Here is a 24,061-nt window from a genome sequence, read left to right as displayed (position 1 = left end):
TTGGCTGGGTTAATCGGAACAAGAGAATACACAGACAGACACAGACAGAGAGGGGAAAGGTCATTGGATAAAAGTTATTCTTGATAACCCTCTAGAAAGATCTCATGAACTTCCCCACTCAATCTATCAAGACCCGAGCAGTTCTATTAGATATAGGATAAGAAACAGAGATAGGGAGCACAACAACGATGCTATTTACACCCGGGTGTCTGTAGCTAATGTTAACTGTGATGGTTATTCTCGCGTCCAGGAAAGAGAAGCTTAAAAAGGAGACTAAATGGAGTCTCTGAGATGTTTTCAAATTGGTACTTTAATTCATAAAAGGCGCGGTACAGTCACAAACAGGATATTGTCCGACAGAAAAGCAGCTGTCTCTGGCCCTCGCTAGCAGAGAAAAGAGGCCGAACCGCTCAGGTGCTGCTCTTATATAGCTTCTGCAGGCTCCTCCCTGCGGGCCGGCCCTCCACATCTTAATGTCCGTTGTTACGTTTAAACAGAGGATTCAGGCATTGTACATTCAATACATACTTAAACACGCCTCTTCTCATATTGTCTTTCATCACTTTTCCTTTAACACATTCTAAACGTTGTAGTTAATATTCTAAAAAATACAGAAAATACTTCACGGCTGGTTTGGTTTCTGGTCATTCCGGAAGTTGTCACATCTTACCCACGTCTGTAAACAATAACTTTATTCAAATAAACTATACCTTCATTTAATATTCAGCAATAATAATACTTCTATAGTTGCAGTGTTAAAATCAGTAGCTACGATGCTATTTACACCCGGGTGTCTGTAGCTAACAATGCTATTTGCAACCGGGCTACACATTAGATACTGTTTTGGATGTATAGGTATTTATGGAAATGTTTCTTTGATAACTTAATTCCCTTATGCTGCGGTGTCAAATTGTAATTCCCCTGTGGTAAGGCAGCACTGTAGCTATTTACACCCTGGTGTTGTACTGTATGCATCTCTTCTTGCTCTTTCTACGATGGCTTGGTAAGGTTACCTGAACATCAGGGACAAAAAACACCTGTGCTATATTGTGGCTGTCAGGTAACAACATAATAATACTCCTGCCTAAATGGCTAACACACACACACACACACACACACACACACACACACACACACACACACACACACACACACACACACACACACACACACACACACACACACACACACACACACACACACACACACACACACACACACAGCTGGCTTCCTGCCCCTTCACTGCTCACTCGCTCCCAAACAGCCGTCTACCCTCTGTCTCTCCATTCATCCTATTGTCTGCGCAATTTTTACTGAAATGTGTTTATTTCCGAATGAACCAACTCGTTTTCAGGGGGGTCGGAACAGCAAGAGTGTAAAAAATAATAATAATACAACCAACAGACACAACATCACAACATTATCCCTCAGAAACACCCCTGCTGCTTTTTTTCTAGTATCTCTATCTTTTGTTGCTTAAATTCTTTATTTTTCTGTGTTTCTCTTATCTCTTCCCCTCGTCTAAGGCATTATCTCTCTATCCCCCCCTCCTCCCTCCCCCTCCTCCATTCATCCCGCTGTAGTGTCTGTGTGTACAGTATACATTCAAAGCCTCTCTCCAGCTTGGCTTCCTGTTTGAGTCTCTGGCCTCGCTCCCCCCTCTGGGATATTTTAATACGCACTAATCGATCACCTTGGTGCCAACAGAGGTGTTAATGTGGCCAGACCCTAATTATTGTTGCTGTGAATGAAGAGAGGTGTTTTGCAGCACTTTATTTTCAGCTTTCTAATCATTCAACACACTCCCACTGGTGATATTTCTTCTGCCTTTTTATTGAAAATGCCTCGTCCTTACTTCCTCACAAAGCAGAAACACCTATAAAGTATGCAGTGGTTTATTAAATAGGACATATTTTGCTAATTTTTAGGTTCATATGTGTATTTAGTCTCTACTGGGACATGTCTCCATGCTTTAATGTTCAAAAAGCTCTTCATTGTTCTCATACTGCCTGTGCTGCAGCACCTCTTTTCGCCCTCTGTCTGAAACCAGAGCCCAGTCTGCTCTGATTGGTTAGCTGGCCGGCTCTGTTGCCCTCTTAGAGATGTCCCGCCCCTTAGCCTAACAATGTGTTGGAACGCTAGCCAATACATTGAAGAGAAGTGTTTTGAGCCACTTTATTTAAAGCTTCCTAACCGTTCAACACACTCCCACCGGTGTTATTCCTTTCTTTGTTTAATGACCATATCGCCCTGCTTCTGTTTTTTATTTTTCTCAAAGGCTAATGAAACTTCTCGCAGACCTCTGGCACTTTGAGTGAGTGTGTTGGACAGTGCATTAATACTGCTCTTAAGAAGAGAGAGATTGAGAGTGGAGGCCAGAGGAAATGGGGGGGGGGGGTTGCTGTGTGGTGGATAAAGAGGGGAGCGGGAGTGCGCGAATCTGGAAATTCAATTATAACCGTGCCCTAGCAGTAATTCCACTGGTATAAATGGGACGGCGTAGCGATGGATAGAGATGAATGAAGTGTGAAAGAAAAATAAAGGCAGAGAAGAAGAAGTTAGCTGAGTGCAAAATCAGTGTGTGCATCGTCAACAGCCTCTATATTCAACTTGCATTAACCCTCGACTGGTTTCTGTATCCTGGGGGATATACTATAGTCATTTGAATTATAGTATAATATGGGTTTAATGTTGGTGTATTATGTAATAGCAGTGTATTATGGATGTAATAAGGGTGTAACATGGGTGTCATAACAGTGCGTGGGTGTTTTAATGTGGAATATGGGTGTAACAACAGTTTAATGTGTGTACTATTGGTGTAATAGGGGTCTAGTAGCATTGTAATATGGGTGTAATAACAGTGCAATATAGGTATAATATGGGTATATTACAATTGTTATATGGGTGTTAAAACAGTGCGATATAGGTGTAATAGGGGTCTAATAACATTGTAATATGGGTGTAATAACTGTAATATTGGTGATAATGGAGGTCTAATAACACGGTAATATGATTGTAATAACAGTGCAATATAGGTATAATATGGGTATAATATAATTGTAATATAGGGTGTAATAAGAATGCAATATAGGTGTAATAGGGGACTAATAATATTCTAATATGGGTTTGCCATGGGTAAAATAAGGGTGTAATAATGGTGTATAAATATCTAATATACGTGTGATGTAGAAAATAGCAATCGATTTAATTTTCCAAAATATCTAAATGTGATTACCAATTTAAGGGTTAAATACTTTTATACTTCACGTGATAACGACGGGTTTTTGATCTCACGAGTGCACTATTTGCAACAGGGTTCTGCAAGCTTTTGTCATTCACGTTATAGCCCTCAGCGAGCCACCTCAATGGTATAGTCCTGATCTCATTAATGCAGAAACAAGTTAACGGGTCAGCCCATGTGCGTCCCCTGGGAGGGGGAGGTTAGCCTTTGATGCTGACTGAAGTACAGAGAGAGTTCTGAGGAGCCGGAGAGATTTCAACACTCTCCCTCCTGTCAGATACAACTGGCTTTACTCAGACGAGACATATGTTACACGGATAGACCATTGTCATCAGAGGTGGGAAGTAGTGGAGTACAAATACTTTGTTACTGTACATTTTTCTGGTATCAGTACTTTACTCCACTACTTATTCTTCTGACGACTTTTTACTTTGACTTCTTACATTTTGAACACAAATACCTGTACTTTCTACTTCTTACATTTTGAACACAAATACCTGTACTTTCTACTTCTTACATGTTGAACACAAATACCTGTACTTTCTACTTCTTACATGTTGAACACAAATACCTGTACTTTCTACTTCTTACATGTTGAACTCAAATACCTGTACTTTCTACTTCTAACATGTTGAACACAAATACCTGTACTTTCTACTTCTTACATGTTGAACACAAATACCTGTACTTTCTACTTCTTACATTTTGAACACAAATACCTGTACTTTCTACTTCTAACATGTTGAACTCAAATACCTGTACTTTCTACTTCTAACATGTTGAACACAAATACCTGTACTTTCTACTTCTTACATGTTGAACACAAATACCTGTACTTTCTACTTCTTACATTTTGAACACAAATACCTGTACTTTCTACTTCTTACATTTTGAACACAAATACCTGTACTTTCTACTTCTCACATGTTGAACCCAAATACCTGTACTTTCTACTTCTTACATGTTGAACACAAATACCTGTACTTTCTACTTCTTACATGTTGAACACAAATACCTGTACTTTCTACTTCTTACATTTTGAACACAAATACCTGTACTTTCTACTTCTTACATTTTGAACACAAATACCTGTACTTTCTACTTCTTACATGTTGAACTCAAATACCTGTACTTTCTACTTCTTACATGTTGAACCCAAATACCTGTACTTTCTACTTCTTACATGTTGAACCCAAATACCTGTACTTTCTACTTCTTACATGTTGAACACAAATACCTGTACTTTCTACTTCTTACATGTTGAACCCAAATACCTGTACTTTCTACTTCTTACATGTTGAACACAAATACCTGTACTTTCTACTTCTTACATGTTGAACTCAAATACCTGTACTTTCTACTTCTTACATGTTGAACACAAATACTTGTACTTTCTACTTCTTACATGTTGAACACAAATACCTGTACTTTCTACTTCTTACATGTTGAACACAAATACCTGTACTTTCTACTTCTCACATTTTCCAAACAGCTGGTTCCTTTAGTCTGAATGTGTGTTTGGTGGCGTGGTCATTATTCTTTAGAGTCATTGCGTGCCTATTGATTTGAACACGATCCGTGTATCCATCATTTCCTGGTCTTCTCTAAAGAAGAGGGACCAATGGAAACGTTGATTAACTATGATTGCATCAACAGTAAAGCGTGTTTACTACCTGGTGATACGCCATTTGATTTAGTTGAGGGCTGACATCCTCCTGACTGTGGTCACATAGACGCTTCGTAATTTGGTCAAAGGTCTCTTGCCGTTCTTTGATTTGTTTGATTTCGGTGTCGGGACATTTGCCAAGAAATTCAAGATTTTAGTCGTCTTTAAAGTTACATTTTTCCATTCTTTGTGTAACTTGCTTTAGGTCAGACAATAACTGTGTTTAAAGACTCAGAGAGCTATTAGGTTTTTATACTATCCATATCTTCACTACTACTATCAAAAGTCTCTTGTTGTTCTTTGATTTAATTGATTTCGTTGAGCCAAGGAATTGAACATTAGCCAAGGAATTCCAGATTGTCGTCGTCTTTCAAGTTAAGCACTTTCCTTTGTGTCTTCATGTAACTTATCATTGTTTTTCACCATAGGATGTTTGTTTTCTTCTGGTTTAGCACCAGCTACCATAGAAGCGTCACCAAAACACTCCGACTAGCACACTGTAAATGTTCTGGACGGTGAATAAAAGGCGATTGGTAATTTTGTCAAAAGTCTCTTGCGGTTCTTTGATTTGATGGATTTTGGTGTTGGAAAATTCCAGAATCTTGTCGTCTTTCAAGCACAACATTTTTAATTTGCCTCTTTGTTTAACTTGCGTCAGGTCAGCCGAGATTTGCGTCTAAAGACCAGTGGCGAACCGTGTCTATCACAAATGGACCTTCTGTAGCCAGACACACACACCCTTCCCGCCGCCGTTATAATGTCCGTCTTTTCACTAAATTGTCGTCTTGAAAAGGGTGCTCACAACAATTCCGCAACAACATCATCTTCACCTGTTGCACTTGCCATTTCAACGTTAAAAACAATAAAACGGCAAATGAATTACTTCGCCACATTCATCTAGATCAGGGGTCTTCAACTCAAATTCAACGAGGTCCAGTTAGAGAAAATGTCCCCATGCAAAGGTCCGGAACATCAAAATGTCTAACTTGCTTCATGAATTAGTGTGATAGATATTGAAGTAGCTGTAGCTTTATAAACGTCTGCATGTAATCAACAACTGACTGCCAGTCAAATAAAGAAAGTACAATACAAAAACAACAATATTTATTGTCAATTAACATTACTTAAATACTGTGGATATGTGTAATGTTCCTCTCGGGCTGCATTTACAAATAAAATAGAGAAAATAAATAAAATTGCTTTTGAAAATATGTGCATCTTAAAAGTGCTTAATTTTAGATAAATAAAATAAAGTGTAGCAGCAGCTTGAGTTTCCCTTTTTCTTTGTTAACCGTTTCACATCATGACTTAACTGTTTCAGCCGATTATAGAACAATATCAGTCTTTACACATCATAACAATTGAACAGTTTTAAAGTTTCTCTTTCTTTCCCTCTTATATTGAAGTCCCTCACTCGCTTTTTTTAAATTCAGTGTGAGAATTGAGCTCGAGCTTGTCCTGCCAGGAGTTTAAATCTGGGCTGAAATTGTGTCAGGGCCATTCTCATACACATGCAGGTGCTCATTGGTTACAGTGATGCAAACACAGGTATGGTGAAAAAAGAGAGAACTATTCGAAGCAGGAAAAAAAACATAATATACCATCTGACAAAGGCCTGTGCTATAACCTTTTTCCTTTCAATTTTTACAACATCCTCCGAGGGTCGTACAAATTATTGAACTCAACCTCTGATTAAAAAAACTAAAATCACAGCCCATTCATTTCGCCTTTCTTTCATGCTGTGCAAAGAAAAAGCAACCTCTGAATCCAGATATCTCACGTATGCATGCATGTGCACGGTTGTGGCATGACCACCAAAACAGAAAGATATGGACACAAGATGTGTGCAAATGTATCCTATCCATGTGAACATTTAAGTGAGTGGGGGGGGGGGGGGACCTAACCTCCTCTAGGGGGGTCCGGGGGCATTTATTTTTTTTAAATATTGAAGTTAAAAGCATCAATCTGGTACACTTTGAGAGCAACATTAAGAGACCTATGGATACATCTTTCAACACCCATATGAAACAGAACTATAAGCATATTTTTCTTTTTGGATATTTTACAAATCACTCCCCTTTTAAACTCTATTCTTGTTATTTTTAACAACTTTTTTGTTACTGTCATATAGTATTTTATACCTGTTTTTCATTTAGTCTCATTAATAACTATAATGATCATATCAAGGTGTGCCTTAACCTCACTGAGCTGAGGTTATTTGAGCCTCTCAGGAGAGCTCTCTTCCACCTGGTTGTAGAAAAGCTCTTTAAATTCGTTAGCATAGCTAGCTAACCAGATGCTAATAACAACAGATCGCCACTGTGCTTACAACTATAAAGACACAGCCACGCAAACACTGCGGCATGTGTACGGCTCCTTATGGGTATTGCAATATTGTAAGGGCTGGAGCGGCGTTCCGGTGCTCTCTGTCAGCACTCCTTTCAGACGAGACATATACCACGTGAAGACACGTTACGCTCGTGTTGTGTTCAAGGAACCTGTCCTTGGCTAGGAAAAACAGGTACTCGCTTGTTTAATTATTTTTGCGGTCTAGATTTCTTCTTCTTTTTTGAAGTGAGAAGTTGTCCGTCAGTCGGCGACCCCTAATCTAATCTAGATCCTCTGTCTCGAGCCAGTTAACTAGCGGGCCTTCTAGAATACCCTGGAACCGAGGGGAACTCTGAAAGAATACGCCCATTGGCTACAAATCGATATATGATTGGTTGATCAAACTGTCAGTCCAAGCATACGCTCTCATTCAGTGCAACGGCCAGGGCATTCGATCAAGGATGTAGAATACCTTGGTTGAAGGATATTCTACCCAGAGACCCAGAACAAGATCTGATTGGTTGCTTTCTTTTCTAACACAACACCACTGAAATGCGTAGTGCATGGACTGAGAAGGACAAGCAAATCAACGTAACACTGTAATATTACAGATCAACAACACAGATACGATTCTCATTTATTCATTTTATATACATTTTATATACATTTTATTTATATAATTAAATCTAATTTTTTGTTTGTTTTATCTGAGTGTTCCAGGGTATTCTGTGAATACCTTGAAGGCCCTGACGGTTCGCCACTGCTAAAGACTGAGAGAGAAATCAGGGTTTTCTACTATCCATATCATCACTTCTACTATCAAAGTGTCTTACCTTTCTTTGATTCGATTGATTTTGGCGTTGGACACTAGCCAAGGAATTGCAGAAATTTGTCGTCTTCCAGGTTAAACATTTCCATTTGCGTCTTCGTGTAACTTACAATTCTTCTTCACCCTAGGATGTTTTGACACACCTACTCGCATGTTGAGAGACCCTTATCACACACATGATGTATCGGACATTATTTGTATTTGTATTAGGAAGCTGTTGGGTAAAGTCTGTTTAATATCTAGTCCGAATGATTCGGACATTTTCACATTTCACATACATTTTCTCTGGTTAATGTCCAGATAACTTCAGGGTTGCACTTGTGTCATTCTGACAATTCACCATGTTTAGAAGCATGAATATCCATGAACACAAACACACCGCTGTGCATTGTGTTGACTCAGCCGTGCTCAATAACAAACCCATGTCACATAACTGCAATGTTGTCTAGACCAGCGCTTCTCACCTCCTCCTCTTCTTCTGTCCGGTGGCAAGACTTTCATATCAGCGATGAGTATTGTTTCTGACTGTGTCAATGTTTTGGATGGTAGTACTTTCTGTATCTCTCATATTCAGATTTGTGATCAGCTCTATCGAAATCAGTCGGATGTCGCAACGTTGCATTTCGAGATAATCATTGGTTTATGTCCAAATGTGTGTTCGATGATTTTGGGGTTTTGGTTTATTCTTAACAAAAGTCTTGGCTTTCTGAATATCATACTTGTATTGCTATTTTCCCACATAAATATGTTTTTGAAGCTTGTAAAGAATGCCCGCTCTTAAAATAACTATGGCTTAAACGTGTCGGCAAACTTTCAAATGCCTTTTTCTCTCTTGATAACATTCCTTATGGTATTTCAAACATTTTCATGAATATTTTAAAAACATAAGCAATTGGGATATCACTGGAAAGCTAAGAATCTCCTCTTTCCAACGGTATATGTAACTGTATGACATTATGTAGTACGGGGTCGGATGTGACTGATTTTGATAGAGCGGCTCACATTTATCCTCTCCAAGGGACTTAGTTAGTGAATGTTTTATGTACAGCGTGTCCATATTGGTTCTATTTCTAGTGCATTCCTTAACCTTTATACTTGATATTAAGAAGGTTATGTTGAAATTGCACCGCTCTTACACAGCTATAATAAAACAAATTATTGAAAATGATCAATGAGATTAAGGACAGCAGCTTCAAGTCCCGAGAATTTGCTCCAGCCACCCCCGTGTACAAACTCATTAAAGGAGTCATAAAGGCGACTAATGAAAATCATGACCGGTATCATTACAAGCCCACTGGTATCCTCTCGCGAGCGGGAGAATAAAGGAGGCTAAATTAATGTTCCCACCAATGCCGTCCTTTAAGCAGTGTCTGTTCTCCTCTGTGTGTAGAGCCAACTCAATTAAAGTTCAAGCCGATATTGTTACGTAACCATTTAACACTCTGCCTCTTTGTTCCCTTTTGTCATTTTTTAAAAAAATTTATAGGATGACGACTCCATGTTCTTTCAATTCGGCCCGTCCATCGAGCAGCAGGCCTCGGTCATGCTGAACATCATGAAGGCTTACGACTGGTACATCTTCTCCATCGTCACCACGTACTACCCGGGGTACCAGGACTTTGTCACCAAGGTAAAATCACTCGGAAAGACAGCATATAGTCAGGATGTAAATGCAGAATCACACAGGACAGGACAGGAAAGAGTTTCTCTGAAAAAGTACATATAGTTATAGAGACAGGTTTGTTAAACATTCAGCATTTGGTACGACCCCCACAATCAAGCTCTAACAATTTACAATTACTCTATGTTAGTGTGATCAGTTTGGTACCTTAAGATTTGATTCAATTTATTTTATCAGATTCATAGTTATCCCATGGAAATTGGGTTTTTGTCATAGTTGCTCTACTTTGGAATAAAATCAAATAATAGAAACGGAATAACAAATGTACATGAACACAATAAGTTATGTTAAAGTAAGTATATGAAATAAAATAGAGATATTTATATCAAAATAAACAGTTAAGGGGAAAATGTGCACATTTTACTACAATATATATATTCTAGATTACAATAAATACAGTGGTGCATTAGTATTAATAAGATATTTCGATGTCTCTGTCTGTACACAAAAACTGAAAGATTGACAATAAAGTTGACTTTGACTTAATGCTGAATTGAACAGTTTGAAAGGTAGTTCATACTTAGAGACACAATACTTAGAGAGTGTTGATGTGCAGCATAACAACATTTTTAAACATCCTAATTTTTTTGTGAATCAATTCAAAATCTTAGAATATAAGAAATTCAATTTTCAGCCCTACATTTTGCATTTAATTAAGTACCAGTCCCTCTCTTCTGATCCATGTCTTCTCCCTGCAGATCCGTAGCACCATCGAGAACAGCTTTGTGGGCTGGGAGCTGGAGGAGGTCATACTGCTCGACATGTCCGTGGATGACGGAGATTCAAAGATCCAGAACCAGCTGAAGAAGCTCCAGAGCCCCGTTATCCTCCTCTACTGCACAAAGGAGGAGGCCAACACCATCTTCGAGGTGTCCCACTCTGTCGGGATCACCGGATACGGCTACACATGGATAGTGCCCTCGCTGGTAGCTGGAGACACTATTGTAGTGCCTGCAGAGTTCCCTACTGGTAGGACATCTCTACTCAAATACTATTCTTAAAGGTCCCCTATTATACTGTTTTTCATCAATATATTACAGGTCTCAGATATACACAAACATGTTTCTGAAGTGTTTGGCTCCAAACACCAAACAGATCATTGCAGCATTACCCATCATTCCCTCTGTTTCAGCCCTGTTTCCAAAGTGCTGATTCACTGTCTGTTACTTTAGATGAAAATAAGGAGCCCCTCCCCACGCCCCTCTGAGAGAGATTTGGTTACAAAGAACTCAATGGTGCTCTAGGAGGAGATTCAGGTGATAAGGGGGGGGGGGGGGGGGGGGGGGGGGTTTACCTTGGTTGCTGATTGGCTAATGGTTACACAAGACAAAACATCGTTATGACATCATAAAGTGGCCAAAATCTGATCAGCTCATTTTCAGACAGGTTTTTATAGAAATGGATCAGAACAAAAAGAGAGAGAATCTTTGTTCCTGAAACTTTCAGAGTCTCTTTACACAGAGAGGACACATGTTGATGTAGAAGAGACATGGAGAAGAGGGGACACATGTTGATGTAGAAGAGACATGAAGAAGAGGGGACACATGTTGATGTAGAAGAGACATGAAGAAGAGGGGACACATGTTGATGTAGAAGAGACATGAAGAAGAGGGGATACATGTTGATGTAGAAGAGACATGAAGAAGAGGGGACACATGTTGATGTAGAAGAGACATGAACAAGAGGGGACACATGTTGATGTAGAAGAGACATGAAGAAGAGGGGACACATGTTGATGTAGAAGAGACATGAAGAAGAAGGGACACATGTTGATGTAGAAGAGACATGAAGAAGAGGGGACACATGTTGATGTAGAAGAGACATGAAGAAGAGGGGACACATGTTGATGTAGAAGAGACATGAAGAAGAGGATTTAACATAATAGGTGACCTTTAAAGGCTCCCCATGAAAGTTGTAATTAAGATCCAAAAACCCTACAACTGTATATGGAACGCCATAGTCAGAATTAGGAATTTAAACCAGATCTCATTTTAATCTGACACAATCTCAGTGTGGAAAGATGTTTGCTTGCCTTGAGCTCAGATGCTAAGCCTTTTGTAAGCACAGCAATTACATTACATGCTGGATTTGTTTGATTTGTATCCACAAGGGGTGACAAAAGTACCATAAACACATGCACTTTCTACCTATGTGGTCTCAGTCAGATCCCAGACCCTATACTGTTCTTTGATTCTGCGATGCTATCCTCTACTACGGGATGGTTGAGGTTTTAGTGGTATTCGGAATAATCAAATATGTAGCTAGAAATGTATTGTTATGACATCTGAGAATTTGTTCAGCCATACATCCATTGTATGCTGAAAAGTAGAGTTAAAGCCCCAAAGAAGTGAGCCTGTCATTGAAGCACTTTTTCTGTAGTGGCCAAATGCTTTTTCTACAACTTTTGTGTCAGTCTGTGATGTCATTTGGGTCCAAAATACATTTTTCTCATGAATTGTGAGATGCATTGAGTTCTCTAGGTTTAATTGCTGGAAGATCTTTGGAAAATCCAGGTGTTTTTTTTACACGAGAGTCAGGCCAAACTCTGTCCATTATATGGATCCTGTGGTTGCAATGCTAACAGCTAACAGGAAGCGCTGAAGCAGTAACATCATGTTGTTGTGGTTGTGCTCTTGTCTTGATTCAAAACAGTCTCACAGCATTTTGTGTTATAGTCACAAAATTAATCTATTGATTCGTGTTCACCAACACGATTTTGGCATTTATTTTGTGTCACACAGAACGATTTTAAAAGCAATGTAAATAATAACAAATTTGAAGGAAAAAGAGATTTAAAAAATATACAGATTTCAGTATTCTGACACAGAACGATTTTAGAAGCAATGTATTTCTATTGGTAGTATGTTTTGTACCTGCACATAATAATAATAACAAATTAGAAGGACATTTTTTTTTTTTTTAAATACAGGTTTCAGTATTCTGAGGCTCTGAGCCATTTATTTTCCTCGCAGACGTCAACAAAACTCCGACATTATACAATTTAAAATAAAAGGGATAGGGTTAGGCTTAGGGTAAGATATTGAGTAAGAAAATGTTTTTATGAACCACACAGCTTCTGGTCTTCCAAGACCCGACCGGACAAAAAGACGTGGTGCAGGCACGAAACATACTACCAATAAAATATATTGCTTTTAAAATCGTTATGTGTGACACGAAGAAAAAGCAAAAATCGTGCTGGTGAACACGAATCAATAGATTAAATTAATTTCGTGACTATAACACGAAATGCCATGAGACTGGGTTGCTTGATTACATGTTTGCTGTGTGAGTTGATACACGTACCATTAACCTTGTGTGCAAAACGAGCCACCATTTATTAATTAAGCAATATTTGATTTTCTAAAACGAACGTTGCTAACTAGGTAGCTAACAGCCGCAACGGTCACTTCCGGTGAGGGCACATCAGCCATGTGTGAAATGTTCACACTACACAAGTGTTTAAAGTGCAAGATATGCAGTGTATTAAGGGAAGTATAGGCATAGGTGATGTTAGCCTGCTGTACAGTGATCTAATGCCTGGCGTTGACACCACAGAAACATCATCGAGCCTTTTGAAATGTTTCTTTCCAAATGTTCAGTTTGATATTTAGATTTTTGTTTTGTGTGAAAAACAAACTGACCTTTTAACATAAGCGGTAAGGGAACATCTCTCCCCGCAGTCCTCCCCTTTACACCACTGGAGGTCATTCTAACCTTTGAAGGTCAAATGTGGAACCAAAGTGACATCCAAGTTGGGGCGCATTAACTCTGAACCTGCTCACGCAAATCCGTCAGGGACACCTGTCAGACTGCTTCATGTAACAGGACTTTCAGTACTTAGGGGAACGGGGGCAGACACTTTTAGAAAGGCCAGCTCTCAGTGGGAGTCTAACTGTTAGTGATGGGGCCACCATTAGGCCTCGTTCCCACAGAGCGCCTTTTACAGGCATAAATGCTCCCTTCAACTTAACGTCCAAAAACACTTTTTTTTTTAAGAGGCCCTATTATGCTTTTTGGTGTTTTCCCTTTCTTGTAGTGTGTCATATGTTTTTTTTGTTGCATGTAAATGGTCTGCAAAGGATACAATCCCAAAGTGTCCTCCATATGTCTCCTTTGTTAGTGACATCACTATGTTATACTCGCTCTTCTATTGGCTAGCGCTCCAACACATTGTACGTGATAGGCTAAGGGGCGGGACATCTCTAAGTGGTTGACTAATCACAACAGAGCTGGCCAGCTAACCAATCAGAGCGGACTGGGCTCTGGTTTCAGACAGAGGGTGGAAAGAGGTGCTGCAGCAGGAGAGGACTCTTTAAAGTAGAGACACTACATACTGATATACACCTGAACATCAGCAGGAGAGGACTCTTTAAAGTAGAGACACTACATACTGATATACACCTGAACATCAGCAGGAGAGGACTCTTCAAAGTAGAGACACTACATACTGATATACACCTGAACATCAGCAGGAGAGGACTCTTTAAAGTAGAGACACTACATACTGATATACACCTGAACATCAGCAGGAGAGGACTCTTTAAAGTAGAGACACTACATACTGATATACACCTGAACATCAGCAGGAGAGGACTCTTTAAAGCAGAGACACTACATACTGATATACAACTGAACATCAGCAGGAGAGGACTCTTTAAAGTAGAGACACTACATACTGATATACACCTGAACATCATCAGAAGAGGACTCTTTAAAGTAGAGACACTACATACTGATATACACCTGAACATCAGCAGGAGAGGACTCTTTAAAGCAGAGACACTACATACTGATATACAACTGAACATCAGCAGGAGAGGACTCTTTAAAGTAGAGACACTACATACTGATATACACCTGAACATCAGCAGGAGAGGACTCTTTAAAGCAGAGACACTACATACTGTACTGATATACACCTGAACATCAGCAGGAAAGGACTCTTTAAAGTAGAGACACTACATACTGATATACACCTGAACATCAGCAGGAGAGGACTCTTTAAAGTAGAGACACTACATACTGATATACACCTGAACATCAGCAGGAGAGGACTCTTTAAAGCAGAGACACTACATACTGATATACACCTGAACATCAGCAGGAGAGGACTCTTTAAAGTAGAGACACTACATACTGATATACACCTGAACATCAGCAGGAAAGGACTCTTTAAAGTAGAGACACTACATACTGATATACACCTGAACATCAGCAGGAGAGGACTCTTTAAAGTAGAGACACTACATACTGATATACACCTGAACATCAGCAGGAGAGGACTCTTTAAAGTAGAGACACTACATACTGATATGAACCTGAAAATGAGCTTAATAGAGCCCCTTTAATGATTCTATGATAACACTGCTTTTGGACAAACTAGCTCCGCCCCCTCAGATTTTATTATCTATTTTGGCTGCTTCACATTTGTTTGACATAGTTTTTTCTCCATAACAACCAACCTGAGGATGCTTTCTCTCACACTTCGAATAAATGAGCTTCACAGTAGAGCGAGGATTGACTTAAGATTTTAAAAACACTACATTCAGTGTCCGCAAGGCCAATCTGCTCAAATAAATTGTCTTTGTTATGATGGATCCCACCTGAAAGACACAGCCAAAAACAAGCTTTCTCGTCAAATGTCTACAGTGGGGTCACCTGTGCTTTTTCTAAAAAGTTTGAAGCTTAAAATCTCAAAGTGCTCTGAGGCCAAGCACAACAATGGCCAAAGGGTTCAGAAATAAAATACACTTTCTCTTGAGGTGGCTCATGAGGTGGCTCACTCTTCAATAAAAACGATTGAAAAAGATGCTTGTGCTCAGGAAAACCATCTGTCTAGACACAGGCTTTTGACACATTTTTACTCTCAGTACGACAGAGACATCTCAGAGCAGGTAGTAAATGTTGGCCTGAAATATGAACCTGATAATTAGTTTGGTGTTTGGCTTGTTGATTTACAGCGAAGGGGAGATATTACACCGATGCTCGTCCTCAGAATTTCTGGGAAATGTCTGCCAGGAAGAATCTGAGGTCGCTGTGTAACCCAGTAACTCAAACTTCTTGCATTGGCAGCCATAGATGATTCTAGATGGGAGTTTGGAGTGTGTTTTGTGCGATGTCTGTTTTCTTTTTAATTGGTTTTTGGCAAGAAAATAACAGGTGAGTTTAACCTAGGGGTGTCCAAACTTTTTCACCGAGGGCCACATACAGAAAAATATACGAAGGGCTGGGCCACTCACTAGAGGTATATTGCCTCATAAGTTCAATTATAAGTTAGCAAAATCATTCAAATGTAGGTAGATGATGCTTGTGAGTGTTGGCAGGTCATGCCTTAAAACAGAAGCCCCAGATTGCTTATCATAACGGCCCGTCCACACAGCGGCGTGCGTTGAAGCTTGCCGGCGGGCGTGTCTGAAACTCGACCAACAACCAATCACAATTAATGAATCTCCCGCCCCTGACACACAAGCAGCGGTTTGATTGGCTAGAGCTTGTACTGGCATATGATTCGATTGGCTGACGCTTCTGCCGAGGCTTCAAAAGTTGAACATTGCTCAACTTTTGCAGCGAGCAACGCGAGCAAAGCTCCGCGTCGCTTCCCGCAATGCAGCGAAAAGTGACGTCACCCCATTCAAAGTGAATGGTGAAGCTTTCAACGCACGCCGCTGTGTGGACGGGCCGTAAGAGGAAATAGGAAGGGTTTATTTCAAGGTTGTCATGTAAATAAGTCATTGGGATTTTTTCTTATCAACTTAGATTCGTTAGACATTGTTTCCAACTTTAATTGACTGAATTTATTTGAAAAGTGGGCTTAACACATTAACACATCATGAATACATTAACACGTGAATACTACTGTGTAATATATTTTTACATTTATATTTAAGAAGTACAATATAAGACAAGCACAAGTTTCATTTGTGGGCCATATTGCATTATACTTTTTTAATTTTTAAATGAGGGCCGATTCAAAATGGTCCGCGGGCTGCATTTGGCCCCCGGGCCGTAGTTTGGACACCCCTGGTTTAACCAAATAGGGTTATTTCTTGGTGCTTTTTTGTACAGCAAAAGTGTTTACCTAGGGTGAAAAATACTGTGTGTGAGTTTCTCTGTTCCAAATTAAAGTTACACTCTATAAAGTTTGATATATCACCATATCTGTTATGTAAATCACACAACGACTTCGCTCTTGATTTATGTCTCAGGGAGATAATCGTGACTTGCTCGTGTTGCCTGGATGATTACAAAGTGGAGCTGGCAGAGCGGCTGCTTGATGGACACAAACAAACCCCTCTCACTTAACACTGAATTATCATGGGATTAATCACACGGGACATGATGACAGATAGCAAGCTAAATGTCATCCGCTCATTTATCGCATGATGGATAAGATACAGAATAAGATTAGTAACGTAAACAATAAAAAGGCAAATAGTAAAGTTTAACTACGGTATTTTTTCTCATGTTTTTGTGTCTAGTATCTTTGAATTTGGTCCGTACGTCGACGTGTGCCAGGGAAACAAAAAACCTGTATCATGAAGAAATAAACCTTTTATAACACTAACTTTGAATGAGTACACACTCCTAAAAATAACTATTTGGCCTGCTTTGCAATTACCATCTCATTGAGAAAAATGTAGCGGTTGTGTTTGACTCTCGTTGTCCGTCATGATCTATGAAGACCAGGCAAAGGATAATAACTAATAAGACATATTTAATATAACTTTTAATTAGCACAAACTCCTCAAAATAACTCTTTGGCCTGCTTTACAATTTCCATTTCATTGAGAAGACTTTAAGTAGCTACAGTCTTTGGTTGCGTTTAAATCTCATTGTCCTCCGTCATCAATAATTAACCGCAATTTTTTTTAAATAATAAGACATATTTAATATCTTTAAACTGCCATGCATCTAATCAAAGTGTTTAATAATGCAGATGAACGGTCAACGCATTAGTTCATCACAGAATCAGTATTCCTTTATTGGTCCCGCAGTGGGGACATTTACAGTGTTTCAGCAAAAGTGGCATAGCAAGTCAAAAAGACAAGTTTAATAAAGAGTAAGCTCACTTGTTAAATATAGAGAAGCAAAGCACACATTCATAATAGAATCAAAATGAAGACGAATAAGTACAAAAAATGCTGCTCCAAAAACCAATTAAACAATAATGAAATCAAGGTGTTTTCACTTATAAGTACAACAATCTGCCAATAGAACAAGTGAACATTAGCTTGGTAAGATTTCTTGAAATAAGAAGGGATATTTAGATAAATCAGATCTTGTAATTAGCTGGGAGAACTCATTTTTTTGATTTACTTTGTTTTTATTGAAAATAATTGCACTGAATTCCAAACGTACATACTGTCATTTCACTTTGACATACAAAAATACAATTTTAATTCGCATCCACATGTTAAGGCGCAACGGGCAACTCAAAAATGAAATAAAAAACGACTGTCCAAAAGAGCGTTTGTCGGGAGTTTAAATCTCAGTGGTTTCCTGGATTATCTTGTCCAATGTATTTGTCTTCTTCTCTATATAATGTCCATCCTTTCCACTGGTCTTCCATTTTTGGTAGACTTAGTCTCAACCGATGTTTTGCCATTATGTATTTCTCCATCCATTGTCCTTGGGTAGGGATATCCACTTGCCTCTGGGAGAACTCATTTTGAACTATATTTGACCAGAATCAGGAAATACAATACAATATAAGCCACAAATACTCAAATGTTTTTCTGTTTTCTGATGTTATATGGTGATTTTCTAATAAATATGTAAAAACATAATGTGTTTCATCTGAGATACAACTCAAAATAAGATGCATTGTCTAAAAACAAGACGAGATATCTCACTGCAGCGTTACTTCTGAAGTTATTATGTCTTATATCAAGTGTAAAGACATATTCTGACTAGATATTAGACAAATATACTTGGCAAGATTTCTAGTTTTTGTAGTGTGCACAACCTAAAATGAGTCAATAGTCAAAGTCAACTTTATTGTCAATCTTCCAGTTTGTGTGTACAGACAGAGAGATCGAAATACCGTTTCCCACAATCCCGAATATAAAAACAAATGTAAATAAAAATATGTGTGCAAATATGTATATATATATACACAGTCAAAGACACATTTATACATGTGCACACATTAAGACCTAAATAAACACACAACAATCAACCAAATAACAGTCACTACAATATTTGAGAATGTACATTAGTGTAAAATTGTCCATAGCATGTGCCGAATAGGTGACAAAAGTAAAATGTTAAGGTGTTGAGACATTCATTTCAACCTCAACATCATGAAGCCACAGGAAGGCGGTAGGGGCACTCATCCACACCGACTTGTGAACTATCAGCACAGAAAGGACTCTCCAGCCCAGCGTGTTCCTGATGGAGTGACAGAGTGTGTGATCCAGCAGATCAGAGTTCAGCTGAAGGTGCATGCTAGCCGCAGGGCGAACTTGCTTACTATGCACCCTTAATAACTTGCACCATGTGTGATGAAGAGCCTCCGATTCTCATGGGTCTCTCTCCACTGATGCCTTCCTTAAGTGGCTCTCTGGGGAAGCATCTCTGCTCTATTCCTTCCTTCTCTTTCCTCGTTATTTAGTGCTTTTGTCTCCAGTGGCGTAAAGTAACTAAGTACATTTACTCGAGTCAAAGTCAACTTTAATGTCCATTTTTCTATGTGTGTGTGTGTGTACAGACAGAGAGATCGATATAACGTTTCCAACAATCCCAAATACGAAATACAATAATACAAATATGTAAAAATATGTATATTGTTGTTCATGAAGCATTTGTTGTTCATGTAGCATTATCTAAGTTAGATCCTAAGAAACCGGCTGGCCCGGACAACGTAGAAGCTTTCTTTTTAAAGATAGCTGCAGATTTTATTGCTCCACCTCTCACTCTTTTTAACCTCTCCCTCAGCACGAACACAATTCCAAAAGTATGGAAGTCAGCTTATGTCTTGCCTTTGCTAAAAGGAGGGGAGGCAACTATTTTAAATAACTATAGGCCAATCTCTAAATTGTCAGTTCTGGCGAAGGTGCTCGAACGCCTAGTGAGTGAACAAGTAAAGGAGTTTTTATGTAAGAATGATATCCTGTCTAAACATCAGTCAGGCTTCAGAAAGCAACATAGCACCATCACTGCCACAATGAAAGTGGTGAATGACATTACGAGTATTTTAGACAATAAGCAGAGTTGTGCAGCTCTATTTGTTGACCTTTCCAAAGCGTTTGATACCGTCGATCATCGCATCTTAAAGCAGAGGCTACTCAGTATTGGCATATCCAGCCAAGCAGTGGGTTGGTTTGTGAACTACCTCTCTGAAAGGTCCCAATGTGTTCACTTTGATGGGCTGTCTTCTGAGTGGTTAAACATTGCTAATGGTGTTCCTCAAGGTTCTGTTTTAGGTCCACTTTTATTCTCCATATATATCAACAGCTTAGGTGAAAATGTGGATGAAGCTACTTTACATTTCTATGCGGATGATACCGTGATGTATTGTCCAGGTCCCTCCATTAAGGAGGCAGTTGTTAAATTACAGGCTGTTTTTAACATTATTCAGACTCAGCTCTCTGAACTTAAGCTTCTTTTAAATGTTGAGAAAACCAAGGTAATGCTTTTTTCATAAGCAAAAAATACTCAAGAAGGCTGCTTTGGATATTGTTACTATGCAAGGACAAGTACTAGAAGTGGTTGCCTGTGCGATCACAGCGCACTGAGATTTGTTACTAACTGTAAAGCACTTACTCATCACTGTACCCCGTATGCCAAGGCAGGTCTGCCTTCACTAACTGTACGGAGGCTCGTACATGTTTATCTATAAAGCCATGTTGGGTAAACTACCAACTGATATCTGCTCTTTGATCTCACAGAGAGTGGCAAGTAGCTACAGTATTGCCTGAGATCCCAGGATGTGTTTTTTATTACATGTGCCAAGTGCAAGGACTGTTTTAGGTACTAAAGCTTTTATGTGTGCTGCTCCTCTAGCTTGGAACACTATGCAAACAAAATTGAAACTGAGCATTTTGGTTCCCTTGCATCATTTTAAAGCTCGGATAGATGAAATGTTTTAGATATCTGTCATTGTGAATAGGTTGCTAATTTATACCCCTGTAATTATGTTGTATTGATGTCCTTTTTGTTTTCTGTTGTTTTTATGTGTAACCAATGTGCTGCAGGTCTCCCTTGAAAAAGAGATCGTTGATCTCAATGGGATTTTCACCTGGTTAAATAAAGGCTACAGTACAAACAAACAATGTCCTCTATATGTACAATCAACAGACACATATGCACACATTAAGTATTCAAGTACTGCACTGCAAAAATGTAAAATCTTGCCAAGTATATTTGTCTAATTTCTAGTCAGAATACGTAGTTACACTTGATATAAGACGTAATAACTTAAGTATTTTGTTTAGACAAGGCATCTTAATCAAGCATATGTTTTAGTCAAAGTCTCTTAAAAACATCTTACAGGAAAACGTCTAAGCATTTCTCTCTTTTTTTGTAACAAATTCCCTAATTCTGGTTAAATATAGTTCAAAATAAGTTTTCCAAGCTAAATACAAGATCTCATTTATCTCAGTATCCCATCTTTACTTCAAGGAATCTTACCAAGCCATTTTGTACACCTTGTTTGTATTCTATATGTACTTGTTTTTGGAGCAGCATCTTTTCAAGTGTGTATCAAGTTCAATTTTAAGAGACTAGTAGGCTTCACTTGAGTATTTCTATTTTATTTTGTACTTTCCCTCCACTACATGTATTTAATACCTTCAGTTACTTACAGATGTGGATGAATGATGTGAAATATAATCAAGTGTTAAATCAGACTTTAGTTCCACCTGGAGTAAATCCACCAGCTACCCTGCAGTATACAAAGTCATTCAAACTAGCTGCACCTTTACCAGCTTTGAGAACACTTTCATGATCAATCATTATAAAACATATCATATATAGTATTCTGAAATGGACCAATCTGCACAATGACTACTTTTACTGTCGCTACTTTCACTATATTTTGATGAGAATACTTTTCTACTTTTACTTGAGTAACATTTTGAATGCAGGACTTTTACTGTAACAGAGTATTCCTACACTCTGGTACTTTTACTTAAGAACAAAATATGAGTTTGCTTCTCTCCCTTTTACCTCCCTCACTCTCCACACCCTTCAGTTTTTCTTTATCTTTGTTTCTCTGTCTGACATTTTCTCTCGGCTCACTCTTTCTTTCCCCTCCCTGCTCTCTCTTCTACGAACAGCTTCTTCGCTCTCTATTCTTCTTCATCAGTAACCGCTGCTCACACTGTGCTAACCACCCGATCTGACATCACTGACAATAATAAGCCGTTTCTAAAAATACCCTGTGATTCGGTCGTGCTGCTGCCGTAACGTTCTCCAGCTCAATTTGATTTGTAGTGTCTGCAGGCTTTGTGATATTTCTTGTACGTGTGTTTGTGTGTGTGACAGCAAGACAGCTATGCTTTCAAACAGAGTCAATAGTCAGTTTACACACCAGAAAAAAGACAATTCTTTACAGATGCAGTTATTGTTGGTTATTATTGTTATTGTTAAGTACATTTACTTAAGTTCTATATTTAAGGACATTTTTAAGGTGCTTTCTATAAAGATGACATATTATGATAATTTTCAGGTTCATATCAGTATGTAGTGCCTCTACTTTAAAGAGTCCTCTCCTGCTGATGTTCAGGTGTATATCAGTATGTAGAGTCTCTACTTTAAAGAGTCCTCTCCTGCTGATGTTCAGGTGTATATCAGTATGTAGTGTCTCTACTTTAAAGAGTCCTCTCCTGCTGATGTTCAGGTGTATATCAGTATGTGTCTCTACTTTAAAGAGTCCTCTCCTGCTGATGTTCAGGTGTATATCAGTATGTAGTGTCTCTACTTTAAAGAGTCCTCTCCTGCTGATGTTCAGGTGTATATCAGTATGTAGTGTCTCTACTTTAAAGAGTCCTCTCCTGCTGATGTTCAGGTGTATATCAGTATGTAGTGTCTCTACTTTAAAGAGTCCTCTCCTGCTGATGTTCAGGTGTATATCAGTATGTAGTGTCTCTACTTTAAAGAGTCCTCTCCTGCTGATGTTCAGGTGTATATCAGTATGTAGTGTCTCTATTTTTAAAGAGTCCTCTCCTGCTGATGTTCAGGTGTATATCAGTATGTAGTGTCTCTACTTTAAAGAGTCCTCTCCTGCTGATGTTCAGGTGTATATCAGTATGTAGTGTCTCTACTTTAAAGAGTCCTCTCCTGCTGATGTTCAGGTGTATATCAGTATGTAGTGTCTCTACTTTAAAGAGTCCTCTCCTGCTGATGTTCAGGTGTATATCAGTATGTAGTATCTCTACTTTAAAGAGTCCTCTCCTGCTGATGTTCAGGTGTATATCAGTATGTAGTGTCTCTACTTTAAAGAGTCCTCTCCTGCTGATGTTCAGGTGTATATCAGTATGTAGTGTCTCTACTTTAAAGAGTCCTCTCCTGCTGATGTTCAGGTGTATATCAGTATGTGTCTCTACTTTAAAGAGTCCTCTCCTGATGATGTTCAGGTGTATATCAGTATGTAGTGTCTCTACTTTAAAGAGTCCTCTCCTGATGATGTTCAGGTGTATATCAGTATGTAGTGTCTCTACTTTAAAGAGTCCTCTCCTGCTGATGTTCAGGTGTATATCAGTATGTAGTGTCTCTACTTTAAAGAGTCCTCTCCTGCTGATGTTCAGGTGTATATCAGTATGTAGTGTCTCTACTTTAAAGAGTCCTCTCCTGCTGATGTTCAGGTGTATATCAGTATGTAGTGTCTCTACTTTAAAGAGTCCTCTCCTGCTGATGTTCAGGTGTATATCAGTATGTAGTGTCTCTACTTTAAAGAGTCCTCTCCTGATGATGTTCAGGTGTATATCAGTATGTAGTGTCTCTACTTTAAAGAGTCCTCTCCTGCTGATGTTCAGGTGTATATCAGTATGTAGTGTCTCTACTTTAAAGAGTCCTCTCCTGCTGATGTTCAGGTGTATATGTAGTGTCTCTACTGCAGGGGCGGGGAACCTTTTTCCTCTTAAGGGCCATTTCAATGTTTTCAACATCCTCCCAGGGCCGTACAAATTATTGACCTCTGCTTAAAAAAACTAAAATCACAGCCCATTAATTTAGTCTTTCTTTCATGCTGTGCAAAGAAAAAGCAACCTCTTAAGATATGGACACAAGATGTGTGCAGATGTATTTAGTTTCCTATCCATGTGAACATGATTTAAGTGGGGGGTACCTAACCTCCTCTAGGGGGGGTCCGGGGGC

At 38.9% G+C, this 24,061-nt stretch overlaps 1 protein-coding gene across 6 annotated transcripts in view; it reads left to right on the top strand.

The window, feature by feature from the left end:
• LOC117542502 (glutamate receptor ionotropic, NMDA 2B) overlaps positions 1-24,061 on the top strand; it is a 221,566-nt gene that overhangs the window by 116,429 nt on the left and 81,076 nt on the right. For all 6 annotated transcript variants that reach the window (XM_034210217.1, XM_034210216.1, XM_034210211.1 and 3 more), the window contains exons 5-6: positions 9,551-9,694; positions 10,444-10,714. In XM_034210217.1, coding sequence (XP_034066108.1) covers positions 9,551-9,694; positions 10,444-10,714 — 415 coding nt within the window. The remainder of the gene's footprint in view (positions 1-9,550; positions 9,695-10,443; positions 10,715-24,061) is intronic.

This window comes from Gymnodraco acuticeps, unplaced genomic scaffold (genome assembly GCF_902827175.1).
Source record: "Gymnodraco acuticeps unplaced genomic scaffold, fGymAcu1.1, whole genome shotgun sequence".
NCBI lineage: Eukaryota > Metazoa > Chordata > Actinopteri > Perciformes > Bathydraconidae > Gymnodraco > Gymnodraco acuticeps.
The sequence above is the reverse complement of the archived record's forward strand: the minus strand, read 5'-3'. Positions and strand labels throughout refer to the sequence as shown.